Source organism: Anas platyrhynchos, chromosome 8 (genome assembly GCF_047663525.1).
Source record: "Anas platyrhynchos isolate ZD024472 breed Pekin duck chromosome 8, IASCAAS_PekinDuck_T2T, whole genome shotgun sequence".
In the NCBI taxonomy this organism is placed as follows: Eukaryota; Metazoa; Chordata; class Aves; order Anseriformes; family Anatidae; genus Anas; species Anas platyrhynchos.
In genome coordinates, this window is record NC_092594.1 from 37,780,425 (window position 1) to 37,794,337 (window position 13,913).

Sequence of the window (13,913 nt, forward strand, 5' to 3'; positions counted from 1 at the left end):
TAGAGAAAGGAGTGAGTTTTTCTAAAAATAACACCCTCTCTCCTGAAATCGCTGCTCTTTCATCTGGCTCATTTGTAAGAAGCTAAGGTCTCTGCCTGTCCTTCTGCCAAACCCAGCTTTTGGCCAAATGAGGGACCTCGCCTCATAATGAAACTGCCTTGGGGCAGAAAGTGAGAGCTTCCTGCTGTTTGTTCATATAACACATTTTCACACCTATCCTGGAGAGGTGAATATCCTTTGGAATGCAATTAAAACTCCAAGGATTCATTTCTGTCCTAAACGAGACTGTGGCAAGCAACAGTGGCTTGCTCAGTTCATGGCTGCTGGTCTGCCACATTACTCCAGCCTGATCAGCAGGCACAGCTGATGGAACTAAACCTCAGTCTCATTAATCTTGTCTACTTTGGAATTCTCTCATTTCTCCAGAATAAATTTCCAAACTACAGGTCTATTATGAAGGGAAGGAAATCAATTCTGTCCCATTCTGCATTGGGAATATAAAGCCACAAATTGTAATTACAGAAAGATACAGAACTGAGAGTGAAAGCCCAAAGCAAAAGCCAAGCAAACTTCTAAAAAACAGAAGAGCAGAACGAGTGGTTATTAATACTTTTTCTTTAACTTTTTGGAAAGTTTAACATTTGGAAAGTGCGTGCCAGCAACCATGCCACTTGTAATGGAGCTGGGCAGCGGTCATGCCATCAGCTGGGCGGGCACACTTCTCTCAATTCCTGAGCTGTACAACTTCAGCTATTCGTGTGGTACCACTTGATGTGTGCAACATTTTCCCCTCAGCAAGCTGCAGAATTACTCAAGCATGATTCTCCATTCCCAATACCATTCACTTTGCTCTGATGCATTTTATTTTGTTGAATCACTTCTTAAACCTCGGAGTCTATTTACACTTTGGTTTTGGTGTTTGCATCCCTGTCCTCCTCCCTTTCTGCAAGCGTGGGCTAAAATGGCAACCACTAAGAGGGACTGCATCATCTAGGGAAGTGTTTTATTTAACTGCTGGATTACAGATTTTAAAAAAATCAGGCACATGGAGACAATTTGAGGCTTCTGACACAGAGTTTAAAAGGATTTGCAATGAAGCCAATTTTCAGCATGATTCTTTTATGCATGTCTAAATAGTAAAGTCTTCTGAAGATGTGTATCCACAGCAGAGTTCCAGTCAAGCTTATTTTTAAGTATGCAATTAAGCTTGCCAAAGAGCCACGCAGTTAAACATTTCATTTATCTTTTGGCTGTTCCATCTAATGATTGTTTGGAAGTGTTCTTAGCAATGGACCAGCTCAGTAATTTTGACAGGGGTGTTGCTCTGGGTGTTTCTTAACTTTCAAGTGGTGACATACAAATTATAAAACTGACAGGTAATCTTCAACAAATATCTCCCAAAGGCTTTCTAAAACTTGGGAAAAAATACGAGATGCTCCTTGGAGTCATTGCTTTTCAAATATAGAAACCTTTTTCTACTGGAATATCTGATGTAAGGCATAAATTAAGATTCACCTTCATCTCTTCAGGTCCTGGAATGGATTGAAGGGAAGGAGAGAAATATACGAGCGCTGCTGTCCACTATGCACACTGTCTTGTGGGCAGGGGAAACCAAGTGGAAGCCTGTCAGTATGGCAGATCTTGTAACGCCAGAGCAGGTGAAGAAGGTCTACCGGCGGGCAGTGCTTGTGGTTCATCCCGACAAGGTAAGATTTTCCTAGTTCACGCTGTTCAGAAATTGTCACTGTCCTCAAAAAGTAAGATTCATTATAAAGTGTTAAATGCGGTTGAATAATTAATTGGTACAAACAAGTTTGTAGTAACTTTCTAGTTCAAGATTTTTTCAAGATTTAAAGGTGAGAACTGCAACTGTGTCTGGTCCCAGGTCTGTGCTTGCTACAAGCCACTCTGAGCAAGAGCTTCTCACCCTCACTTTGACTCTAAGCTGTGTTTCTGGTGAATGACAGCCCAGAATATTGTGCCTGCTAGAGGAGATGGGGATGTGGTGAAGGCAGGGGTGGGTCCTACAGTTCAACTTCTAAAACAGAAGAATCAGGTTCTGATTATCAGACTTCTGGCTTCTGGTCTTGCTGCTTACGCTTAGCAGCCTTAATGCAATGACACAATCTGGGAAACCGTCTGGTGATGAGGCTTCCACCTTGAAGGAAATGGAGGCTCTGAGGTTATCAGGGCAGGGGTTGGCAAGGCTTGAGAAGATGCAGGCTGCAGAGAGGATTGCAGGGATGCTGCTTTTATCAAGGAACTGTGTCAAGTGGTAGCGCTCCCCCTTCAGTGCAGGTAAAGTGCCTCTTGCAAAGCTTAGATTAAAGCTTTTTACCCCTCTTGGGACTGCATTGCTTCTGAGGGGCTATCAGCTCTGAGGAGCAAAAGAGCTGAAGAGCTAAGAAACTTTTAACCTACAAACAAGGTAAGCAGCCCTCAACTGTAGTCAAAGAAAAAAATGAAAACAATTTATGGAAACTGAACGATAACGGCTTGAGAATCTAACGGCACAGAGGTCTGATTCTGGTAGTTTCACTTGGTAAATGTGATATCTCTGTTTCTGTTCTAGGCCACCGGGCAGCCGTATGAACAATATGCAAAGATGATATTTATGGAGCTAAATGATGCCTGGTCAGAATTTGAAAACCAAGGACAAAAACCCTTGTATTAGATACTTTCTCAGTCTCCACTACAAACCTGTGCTAGTGCTTGTATAGTCTCTTGTCACAAATGTCACAGATCAACCAAACTCTGGCTGGAAATTCAGAAGTTTCAGAAAACTAAGAGCCTAATACTTATCATGAAGAACAAGAGAAAGGTTTCCTTATACTTGTTTCAAGAATCCTGAGCTCAAAGGAACTCTAGCCACCTGGCTTGCCATATGGGAGCCAAGAGGCTACAGTTACTCGTAACATTTTTTTCCCCTTTGGATTCTAGTGGGGTGAGAGAGAACACATTCTGGGAAAAGGTGGAATTGTTCTGTCTCTGACACAGTGTATCTGGTGAATTTCCTACTTTTTTTTTGTGTGTGTGTGTGCAAAATGTGATATGGCAACACTTCACTTGAGTTCTCTAACTGGTGGTGAAGCCCAGACTTTGATGTACTTTCTTCCTAGGTTTGGATCAACCTTTATCAAATTTAAGTGCTTGGATGTGATTTAGGCACATTTCTAACAGTCACCATTTGCTGCTTAATTGCTCATGTAGTATCGTATGTCTGAGTAGAGACAAAGCCAAAGCCTGGGTTGATCAGTGTGGCAGCTTACTGCTGCTTTACGCATTAATACTGTACTTCACCTCACAGTCCAGCAGTGAAATGTATGGAACAAATTCCTCAGCATCATGGAGCAAGTGTCTTTAGAGCAAACAACAAGTAATTGATGTCAAACTGCACCTTGTTGGCTTGTTAAACAGCAGTTCTGGGGGAATCATGAACTGGGGGGAAGGGTGGTTCCACAGCTGTGAAAAGGGAAGAATGAGCACTGTACTTCCCGTGAAGTTCTCATCAGTAGGTTGAAAGCATCAAACAAAATAAATATCGACAAGCTAAAACTCTGCTGAGAAGTTTTAGCAACTTCCTAGACTATAGGTAACACTTCCCTTCCTGAGCATTCAGAAGACTTTTTCCAGCCCACCTGCATCACCTCTATGCCTTTATCAGCTCCAGAACATGTGGCAAAGGCTCTTGGCAGAATGCAACCCATTGCAATTTCACTTTCAGACCGCGGTGTACAAGCTGTCATGTAGACATCTGTGGGCCAGGTCTGATTTTTGAGGTAAATACACTACAAATTGATTATCTTAGAAGTTTGTTTTGGACCAAAGCAATAATATCACAATGAAGTATCTTTGCTGAAGCATCTTTCCTAGTTAAAAACCAAATTATGCTCCTCACCCCAAATCTGACTTTCTCCTTTTCTAGAATCACTAAAGCTAGCAGTTCAGTTACCAACAAATTGTATCTGTATTTGCGCTTTGAGGAGGCAGGTACATGGAGAAGATAGGCAGGAAATCATTTGTATTTACTGCTTGAGGATCAGGTTGCCATCTGATGTGAGTCTTTAAAGCTGGTGGTTTTTAAAGACAATCCACTTGTTGTTGCACTTAAATTTTCAAGTGGCAAAACTTTTACTGCAAAGACAGTGTGTCAAAGTACATTGCTTTCTGTATAAAAGTCATCCTTTTGTTGTATCGGTCCATTATTTACTACCATTAACTGAAAATGTGAAACCAACACATAGGTCTCCTTTTATATAAAGGACCTTAAGATAATAGTAACAAACTGGATGTTATTTATTAATGTTTTGATCCAGTATGTGCTTGTCTTATTTAAAGAGATATCTGGAATGTGAATTATGTTCCTGTGATTCGTTGGTTTGTTTCTCATTCACATTTGTAGATATTGTGACCTATGCCTATATAATAAAAAGGATCTCATTACTATAATGTACTTTTTTTAATAATGAGAACTACATTAGCTTTGTATCAAGTTTGTCATGGCAAACAACTCTGGATACTCATCTTCACAAAATCCAAACCCATCATTAAACTTTATCTACCAAAAGAAACCTTACCCCACTTAAACTTTGATTACTTCATCCCTAATGTTTTTATGGATGCATGAAAGTATTAGGACGTATGTATATCAAGATAATTAACTAAAAAAAAAAAAAATTCTTGTCATATCTGGTAGTGACAGAGGTTATCAATGTTCAGGTTTACTGTTTGACTAAATTATTGTAATTTTTGTAAATACAGTATATACTCAATGAAATTGTGACTGGTCTAAAACATTTGTATATACATTAAAAGCTCAAATTAACATTCCGGTATGGTTTGTGCTTGGGGGTTGAGGTGGGGGAATTCTGCCTGCTTGCTTTCAACAGGTACCCTCTCTGTAAGTGCTGGATAAGCAAAAAAAAGCTGAGTATATTGTAGGTCCCAGATCTTTACGTTAGCAGTAGCTGTACCAAGATGTAAATTTGTATTAAATTCCCTGGGTTTTATTTTTTTGGGAATCACTTGTCTGTATCAGACCCGATATGGAATGATAAGAGGTGGTAGCCTGAGATGGGGGCTATCTAAAGAAAATCTCCCTTGGGAGGTGGGTTGTAAGGGCTTTGCGAAAATTGTTACTTCAAAAAGGTGCCTTTTGTGCCAAAGCTTCCCCTTTGTATGAGGGGGTGCCAAAACCCTTAATGCTTGAAGACCTGCCCTAAAAGCGACGGGGCGGAACTGGGGGTGAGCCGGGGGCACCTGACACGGGTGGGTGCTGCCGGGCAGGGGCTTTTTGGGGCGAGAAAAGGGTTTTTTTGGAGTGTGCTGCGCGAAGCCCTGCTTGTGCACTGCACACGGGGCCCTGCCCCCTCAGCCGCCTCAGCGCCTGCCAGGGGCCGCCCCCCCCGCCCCGTTACCATGGCGACGGGCAGCCCCTTCCCGCCTCCCGCCCCTTAAAGGGCCCGCAGCCCCTTTCCCCAACCGGCGCTGTGCCGCACCGCGCTCCCCTCCCAGCCGCCTCCGGGCCCTTTAAGGGCGGCCGCTGACGCGCTGGGCGCGGGCGGGGCCCCGGTACCGGCAGGCGGAAGCGGCGGCCGCCACCTCAGCGGGGCCGCGGAGCTGGGCGCCGGCCGGGAACATGGCGGGCATCAAAGGTACCGGGACCCCCCGCACCCCCCTCCCCCCCCCATCCCCTGCTCCCGGTAACGGCCGTTAACGGTCGGTGCCCAACGGCTCCCAACGGCTCCCAACGGCTCCCAACGGTAACCCCCCGCCGCCTTGTGCCCTTGCAGCTCTCGTGGGGCTGTCGTTCAGCGGAGCCATCGGGCTGACCTTCCTCATGCTGGGCTGCGCCCTGGAGTACTACGGGTGAGCCCCTGCCCCGTTATTATTATTATTCTTTATTATTATTCTTTATTATTATTATTTATTATTTATTATCGTGATTTAAACGCCCCCCTCCGGGCTTCTCGCGGCCCCGCGGCGTGTGTAGGGCGCGGTTTCGTGGCTGCCTTGGTTTTGGGTTGAAATCGCTCGGATTCGGGCAAGCTGCTGCTGCTGCCGCCCGCCCTGCGCCTCCTCAGGCGCTGCGGTTGTGTCCCGGCGGGGCTGCAGCCCCCCAGAACCCAATTTTGGGGCGTGCCGGGGCGGCTCCTGCCCTGCGTGAGGCTGTGGGAGGCTGAGCCTGCCAGGCAGGGGGGTGGGGGCCCTGCTGACAAAACCCTCTGCTTAAATCTCTGATTTTAAGCCCATTTTTCCAACCACAAAGTAGGGCAGCAGCTACTGCAATCGCTTTTCCTAAACACAACACACTTCCCATTAAAGCACACACTAAATTAACGATGTATCTTTTTTTCTTCCTCTCCCCCAGCGTGTACTGGCCGATGTTTGTCTTAATATTCTACTTCATCTGCCCCATTCCCCACTTCATCGCCAAAAGGGTGAGTGACGACAGCGACGCGGCCAGCAGTGCCTGCAGGGAGCTGGCGTATTTCTTCACCACTGGCATCGTGGTCTCCACTTTTGGGTTCCCCATAATCCTGGCACGGGTCGAAGCGGTGAGTTCGGCTGGTTATAAGAAACCAGTCACTGAGTGTAACCTTTAAGCGTGCCCTTGTTTCTTTCTAAGCCCGGTGAGCCACTTTTGTTGGTGAATCCTTTCAGTATTTTCTGGACTGAGATGTTTCTAGATTTTGATGAAAACTATCGCTGCTGAAGCTCTGTGCCTGTGCAGCTTTGTGACCTGAACAAAATGACTTACACGACTAAAAAGTTTTTAGATGTCTTCTTCTAGCTTTGCTGTGGTCCGCTACAAGATATTGCTTCCTCCTTCATCTCATGCCTCTCTCTGTCATCAGCTTTTCCAGTGCTTCTTACGCCACCTTTCTTATTTTTATCTCAGAATGTCTGCTTTGTCCATCTAGGATGCTGAAAACTTGGTGACTGGAGCGCATTATCAGTTAAAAGATAAAAGGCCAGACTGCCAGAACTGCCCTCCTGGTTTTCAGAGCATTTCTCAAGCTCATGCTTTGTCCTCTCAAAGTCTGAGGAAATTCTGCTAACTTATTTTCTTTGCTTTATGAACTGCTCTTCAGTGGTGAGATTTTTGTCACGGTTATTTCCAAGGCAAAGAACTCTCTTGTCCTGTCTCCCAAACTGCCTAATGAGATTCCTGTGTTTGTGTTTTGTTTTGTTTTGTTTTCCCTTCGGTCTTTCAGTTTTGCCTAAAGCTCTGTCTGCTTAGTTATAATTTATTTTAACGCACAATGTCCCAACATCATGTTTTTGTTCCCTGTGGACCTGGCAACAGGCAGAACCAGAAGTGACCACGAGGGGGAACTCTAATTCATAGCTGTATCTTTTAAGAGTAAACGTCCTTTTTTAGGGTAAACTTAGCTGGGCAGATAGTTACAGAAAGCTGTAAGGCCCTGTTACCTTTAAGGCCCTGTGCCGTTTTCTGTGCTTGTTCCTGGCATTTATTTGAAAGCCTATCTTTTATTTTCATACCTAATATTTAAAAGAGAACACTAATCTAACTGGGTTTTTCTGCGACTTAGGTATGTTTTAGTGACTTGTATGGCAAGGTAATGATTTTGGTTGAGAATGTAGCACCATTAGTCTGTCTGTTGAAGTCTTGCATTAATAACAAGTAGTTGCTAATTAAGTAATTAGTAGTATAAATTGAATTATTTATAGTTTGTTTTTTTTCTCTTCATGCTTTTAGCACCTTTCTGTAGTATTTCGTTTAGCTTATCTAATGCATATAATTAACTGCCCTGTACCTGTCTTATAAGAACTGCTTTGATTGTTTCATTTCCTTGCATTTCAGATCAAATGGGGAGCCTGTGGCCTGGTGCTGGCTGGCAATGCAGTCATTTTCCTTACTATCTTAGGCTTTTTTCTTGTGTTTGGTAGAGGAGATGACTTTAGCTGGGAGCAGTGGTAGGACCTCACCCTGACGCTGGTAACGTTTTGCAGCATACATCGCCGTGTGTGTATCTGTGTATGTATTGCAACATATGTATGTGTGCACGCCGAGGCGTGTGTGTGCATATGCATGTAACGTAGCTTTCCACTACCAGATCATAACGTGCTTTTTAAAATGTCAGCCAAGGGGGAAGGGCCTTTGTGACAGCTCTTAACATGTCCAGTAAAAATTGGGATCACCCTTGCAAATTTATCTACAAAGAAGTTTGCAAAATGTAAACTGTTTTACTCTTTTTCAGTATATATGCATTAATTTCTGCTCTAATCAGAGTAGTATCGGTGTATGAGACGTTGGTCAGCATGTCTGTGTTTTGTTTTTTTAACCATGTAATCCAAATAGGTCAATAGAAAGATTATCCTACTTACTGTTGTTCAACTTGATTGCCTCTCTACTTTGATTATGGATAAATGAGTACTTGCTTTCCATTTGAGCAATTGTAATTCTAGTTGATTTTCCTGATAACAAAAAAATAACAAACATAAGTTATGCAAGCTCTTTTATTGCCTAACCAAAAAACCAAAACAACTGGTTAAAAATCCTCCCTTCCTTTTATGTTGTTCATTTAGAAACTACTTTTTTTTCCCCTCCAAAGATACTCTTGATTTGTCCCTCTTCAACTTAATGACTGTAGATGTATTTTGGGAGTAATCTAATGTATTTTAATGCTCAGAGCTGACATTACTTCTCTTGAAGGTTCACGGAGGAAGAAACTACTCTCAGGACACTTACAATCACAGTATAGCATACAACTCTATTCCTATGTGTAAAATGCCTAAATCGCAAAGAATGAGTGTTCTGCTGGGTAGGACTTCCCTCCTCAGTTCTCATTGCTTTTAAAACATACTTACTCAAACAGTTTTTCTTGTCTGTAAGAAAAGCTCATTATATTAAAACTATATTTTTCTGATGGCATTATCTTACTAAACGTTTACATTTATAAGTGAGTTTGTTACTATTTTGTCTTGCTGAATCCTTTGAATACAGATGCATTCTGATACAACCCTAACTCTAGAAGACTTTTCAGTAGCCTACAAAGGGATAAAAGAAGAGACATGTAGACACGTTAGCTTATTATTCCGTAGGAAAATGGAGATAAGGAGATTCCTGTTCTGTGAAGTAAGAAACTGAATTCCCACGTGGGGTATGTTTTACTGTTGAGTTCTTTAGATGAGCAGATTGCAAGTGAGTATTTTATAATTCCTGTTAGCTCACAGCTGACTGCTGTCACCCAGCATTAACTGTAAGGGACCTTGTGCAAAGAGGTAACAGAATCAACTCTACAAGATGTGGCGGCTTCACTGATGCAATGGTTTCTGCATACTAAATTGTATGGAACTACTTATGATGCTCTCCAAACTCCCTCATTACTGGTGTACTGCAAAACGGAGTCCTGTGGATTGCTGCACAGAGCAAAGCTTAACAAATTAACGAATGTTACAGGAGCACTCTGATACTTGGTCTTTTGTTCATGCTCAGGGCCGTAGAAAAAAAAAAAGGTATAAAAGTCATTCTGGGGACCAAGTAACATAGTGTCACTTCAGTAGGAATGTGGAGTGTTGTCCTTCAGGAAGGTAAATAATTCTTCTATTTGATTAGATAGAAAGCTGTTAATTACATGCTTTAAACACAAACTTCAGGTGTGTATAAAGTGAACACTTCAGTGGTGAGGAATGCTGAGTAGCTCTAGTTTATACTGAAATGTGCCTTAAGCTGTCGTTCTTGTAAAAGACGAGTTAACAGAAGAGGACAAGTTTTTTTCTGAATGTTAATGCTTCCTCACAGCTGAAGCAGGAACATGCCTGTAAAGATGCTGGGTGTAAACAAGTTGTCCACCAGTTTCTTCCTCCTGACTTCAAGTGAAATCTGCTGTGTCCAACTGATCTGTAAAGTACTTTTGGGGAAACTGTTCTAGTTATGAGCTGAGTCGTTTAGAGCAAGCACAGTTTCTACACAGAGGTCCTGCTTTCATTTTTGAAGAAGTCACTTTTTTCCCCTGTATCACGGCATTTTTCATTGAAGTCGGTGAAGTGAAACAACAACAGTAATATACAAATGAAGTGCCTGATTCTACACAAACCTGAAGTCATTGCAATCATTCCATTGACCTCCTGTTAAAATACCTGGGCTTGCAGCAGCTTCTTGAGTATTTTCATTATGGACCGACGGCTGCGATAGAAGTCTACAGAACTATTCAGTTAGCACTGACATTTTGCTTTTGAGACAGTGGAGTAAAAACAAGCTGACATGAATTTTTCTTTAAATTAGAGAACAGTTACTGGAGGATCTGTTAGTAAATAGCGCGTGTGCGTGGCAGATACAGGCAGTGAGCACGTGACAATCTGAAGTGAAAAGGAGGACTAGAAGTAGTAGTACATCGTTAAGGAGAGGTTGCTTCTTTGACAAATTATGCTATTGTACTGTATTTACTTTGGATATTACTGTGGTTGGTGGGTACCTCATGAAATGGCAGGTAGATATTGAATGAAGAAAGCGAACGCTTCTCTTGTGATGCAGCTACGTGCACTAATAATGTGAACTTCATGCAGATTTCACCGTGGACTTCTGTTTTAAATTGTCTAACTTTTAAAATTAATTTTAACCATGTTTAAACCATGGAGTTTTTGAACTCTTTAGAAGTAAATTTCCTTGGACAAGTTTTCAATGTTTAAGTGTCAGGGTAGAAAAATTCTCAATGCTAGCTTCACTCATTGACACAAACCTGGTGCTCTGATGGCCAGTACTGGGCACACTGTCACTATCTACCAGTAGCAATTTCCTGTGGTTTCTCTGAAGTTGTTTTCATACGTGGAAGTGAATGTTATGTATCCAAAGTGCCTTAATTACAATACTGTGCTGATTTTGTGAATGCTTATACATGGAAAGATCGTTATTTCATAAACAGCTGAAAGTCTGTTATTGCATTTTTATAAAGCTTCCTTGTCAATTAATCACATTTCCTGTAATTCAGATTGCAGTGCAGCTTTTGTAACTTTTGTAAACACTATTCTTATTTTTCTGTGATCGCCAGGTTCTCGAGATGAAGTATTAAGACACATCCTACTTTTCTTTTTGTTTTGTCTAATAAAACTGAGTAAACATGCCTGGTGTTTATGTCTTTGTCTTTATTATATTTCAAGAGCTGACAGAAGACTGCTCTGTAAGAGGAAAGATGAGGAACAACATATCCAGCCCTTTCCTAAGGGTACTGTAGCTGTCAGACATGGCCATGGCGGGGAAGTTAATGAGCTGTTCAAATGCCTGTTGTACCGGTGATGATGTTTCTTAATGGGTAAAATAGGGTCTTGAAGGGGGTTTTCAGACACTGTGATCCCTGGGGACTACACATATCTTGCCAGGGGTTCTCCCACATCTTTTTCACACCCTTTCTGGAGCTGCATAGGATGTGTCTCATAGCTACCTGCAGGTGTTTTGGTACCTGTCCCCCTGATCATTAGCAGGGCATCGAAGCTCTCTTCCCTTTCCAAATTTCCTTCCTATTACTCCTGTAGCTCAGTTAGTGGCAGTACCGAGTAGGTGATCTTGATCCCACTGCTGCTTGCGAAAATGAAGCCTGCTCAGTTGGTTTAACCCTGGCTGTGAAACACCCGCCATCAGGAGAAGGTGGCTGCAGTGTCTGGGTTCTAAATTCTGATATTTTCTTTGCTTTGATTTGAGCATCTAAGCTTTGGAAGAGGTGAGTATGCTTGAACTTCAAATCAGCCGATTCAAAATCATTGCCCTGTTTTGCAGAACAAATATTTGGGATTGCCATTCTGTGCTGCCTCACCCAATTCATATTCTGCTTACAGAGTGACTTCAGGCTCTAGATTTTGAATGGGAGACTTGGTTCCTGAACTCCTTTATTCCACCTAATTTTGGATTTGGCAGTACTATGATAATGTAGGATAGGACTTATTTTTCCTACTCCTCCCACCCTTGTTTTTGTAGCTGCTCAGACAGAGCCGTTTCCTGTCAACTTGTTTAGCTGGGGAGAAAAAAACAAATATGCTCGAGTCTTGAACTGGTTTTACAGTCAATTCAGTCCTTGTCACTTTCCTAATTGGTTATGACCTTGGATAACTTTCTAAAAAATTAAACAGTCATAAAATGAATCTAAGCTCATCAATACCCAGACATTAACCAAACAAACTTGTCCTGGGAAGCTGTGCAGAGGCTGTTACTGTTAAACTGAAAATTATGTAAAGCTCTACAATGATCTCTGTAACTCTGATCTTAATTGTTAACACAGTGTGACTTTTCAGATACTGCATCATTTACTCTGCGGGGATTGTGTCTGAGCTATGATAATGGATGAAAAGACTATTTCATTAAGCTGGATGCACACCAGGTACTAATGACTAATTGATTTGTTTAAGTGGCCTCTGCAAATACATGACCAGTACGTACTGGAGGGCTGCACAGGGAAGTGTCTCTTGATAAAATATGGAGGGGAGCATTGACTGCTGAGTTGGGATTGGATTTTAAAGATCAACTGGACACTCAGAGAGAAACATTTTTCTTCTGTCACCTGGTGCTGTATTTCTCTCTCTTTTTTTTTTTTTATTTCTAATGTTGAGGGTTTTTTTAGCCATGCCTCTCTTTTTGGGAGTTACATTCACAAATTGCTTACAGCAGTTCATGCCCTGTAGGTAGGACTTTGGCTGGAGGTACTTTGCTTTCTATGCTGGAATTAATGTTCCCTGTACACTAGTTCAAGATTTTAACAAACATTCTGGATACTGCTTCTTTCTGCTGGCTCGTTGTAAATGGACTGTTTGATTGCTCCGTCTCCTCTCCCGTGAGGGTGCTCAGTCCTTGTCTGTGTGTGCAGACGGCTTCCTGCTGGCCCGCAGCACCTGGGGGCCTTTTGGCCCTGTCTGAAGCAGGGAGAGAAGATGGGGTTTATAAATACATACCCCCCTCCTTCCTCCACCCCTAAAAAAAAAAGTCTTAGATGATAGGAGGAGGATTATTTTCCCAGTGAGACTAAAGCTACAGCTTTGTTTATTGTAGTAATTTATGTTTAATTAACGTAATTGTACATAATTGTGCATTATACAATCTCACTTACAAGCTCACTTTAGAATCTTTGCATATAGGAAAGACTTCTTCCTATGAAACATGCTTACAGCATTGCTGTCCATTATTAAAATTAAAATTAGCTGTCCTGGCAGAGGTCTGAAACCCTGACAGTGTCTTTGTTGGCTGTTGTTACAACAGCTGAACTGGAAGGTGCCTGTGTTACACTGTATTTTTAATTGCATGTTTTCCTGGGTTATAAAATTAATAAATAAGTAAATAAAAAATCATGCTTACGAACTTAACTTCTCACTTCTATGGAGTTCTTAAAAAGCTGGATTCTTAACAAGCTGGATATGGCTGCGGCCATCCACAGCTGTGAATTTTGCTTTTTATCACTTGCTTGGAGCTGCTCTTTCGACTGTACTGGCAAACTTACTTCCTCGGCCAACATGAATAAATGACACCATGCTTGGATGTTTTTGTTTGCTTGAGGATTTGGAAAGAAGTTAAATGGTATTTATCATGCTCTGCAAAGCATGTGCTTGAAATAAGAGGGTTGGTCGTGACATTTATATGATTTGCTTATTTCTTGTTTTGACTATTAAAGCTGGGCTTGTGATGTTGTTACTCATTTAATTCCTGCCTGAGACTGGTATTTCACCATGTAATAGGCTCTTTGTTACCAGTCTTCCATCAAAAAAAAAAAAAAAAAAGGCCTTTACACGACACAAAAACAAAAGCCGCAATAACTGTGACTTACTGGCTCCTGATCAAGTTCTCCTTTTTGAAGCTGGTGGGAATTTGGTGCTGGGGTCAGTGGGGCAGGGAAGGAAAGATACAAGCGGCCAAATCCTGTTGGATGCTGCAGCCCCTAAGGGCTGAGGGCAGGCTGTGAGCATGCTTT

The 13,913-nt window shown here is 42.1% G+C and overlaps 2 protein-coding genes and 1 long non-coding RNA gene across 9 annotated transcripts in view; 2 read left to right on the plus strand and 1 right to left on the minus strand.

Moving 5' to 3' along the window:
* The window catches only part of DNAJC6 (DnaJ heat shock protein family (Hsp40) member C6), a 43,042-nt gene extending 38,215 nt beyond the window's left edge, over positions 1 to 4,827 (plus strand). For both annotated transcript variants that reach the window (XM_027462399.3, XM_027462398.3), the window contains exons 18-19: positions 1,530 to 1,706; positions 2,573 to 4,827. In XM_027462399.3, coding sequence (XP_027318200.1) covers positions 1,530 to 1,706; positions 2,573 to 2,674 — 279 coding nt within the window. In that variant the 3' untranslated portion in view covers positions 2,675 to 4,827. The remainder of the gene's footprint in view (positions 1 to 1,529; positions 1,707 to 2,572) is intronic.
* A 671-nt stretch (positions 4,828 to 5,498) lies between these two features.
* LEPROT (leptin receptor overlapping transcript) lies at positions 5,499 to 11,087 on the plus strand. The gene is made up of 4 exons (XM_027462401.3): positions 5,499 to 5,654; positions 5,793 to 5,868; positions 6,371 to 6,557; positions 7,829 to 11,087. The coding sequence occupies exons 1-4, from the start codon at positions 5,639 to 5,641 to the stop codon at positions 7,943 to 7,945; spliced, it is 396 nt and encodes a 131-aa protein (XP_027318202.2). The 5' UTR covers positions 5,499 to 5,638; the 3' UTR covers positions 7,946 to 11,087.
* Positions 10,295 to 13,913, minus strand: part of LOC106018950 (uncharacterized) — a 48,934-nt gene continuing 45,315 nt past the window's right edge. For all 6 annotated transcript variants that reach the window (XR_011810851.1, XR_011810848.1, XR_011810850.1 and 3 more), the window contains one exon: positions 10,295 to 12,864. This is a non-coding gene — a long non-coding RNA (uncharacterized lncRNA). The remainder of the gene's footprint in view (positions 12,865 to 13,913) is intronic.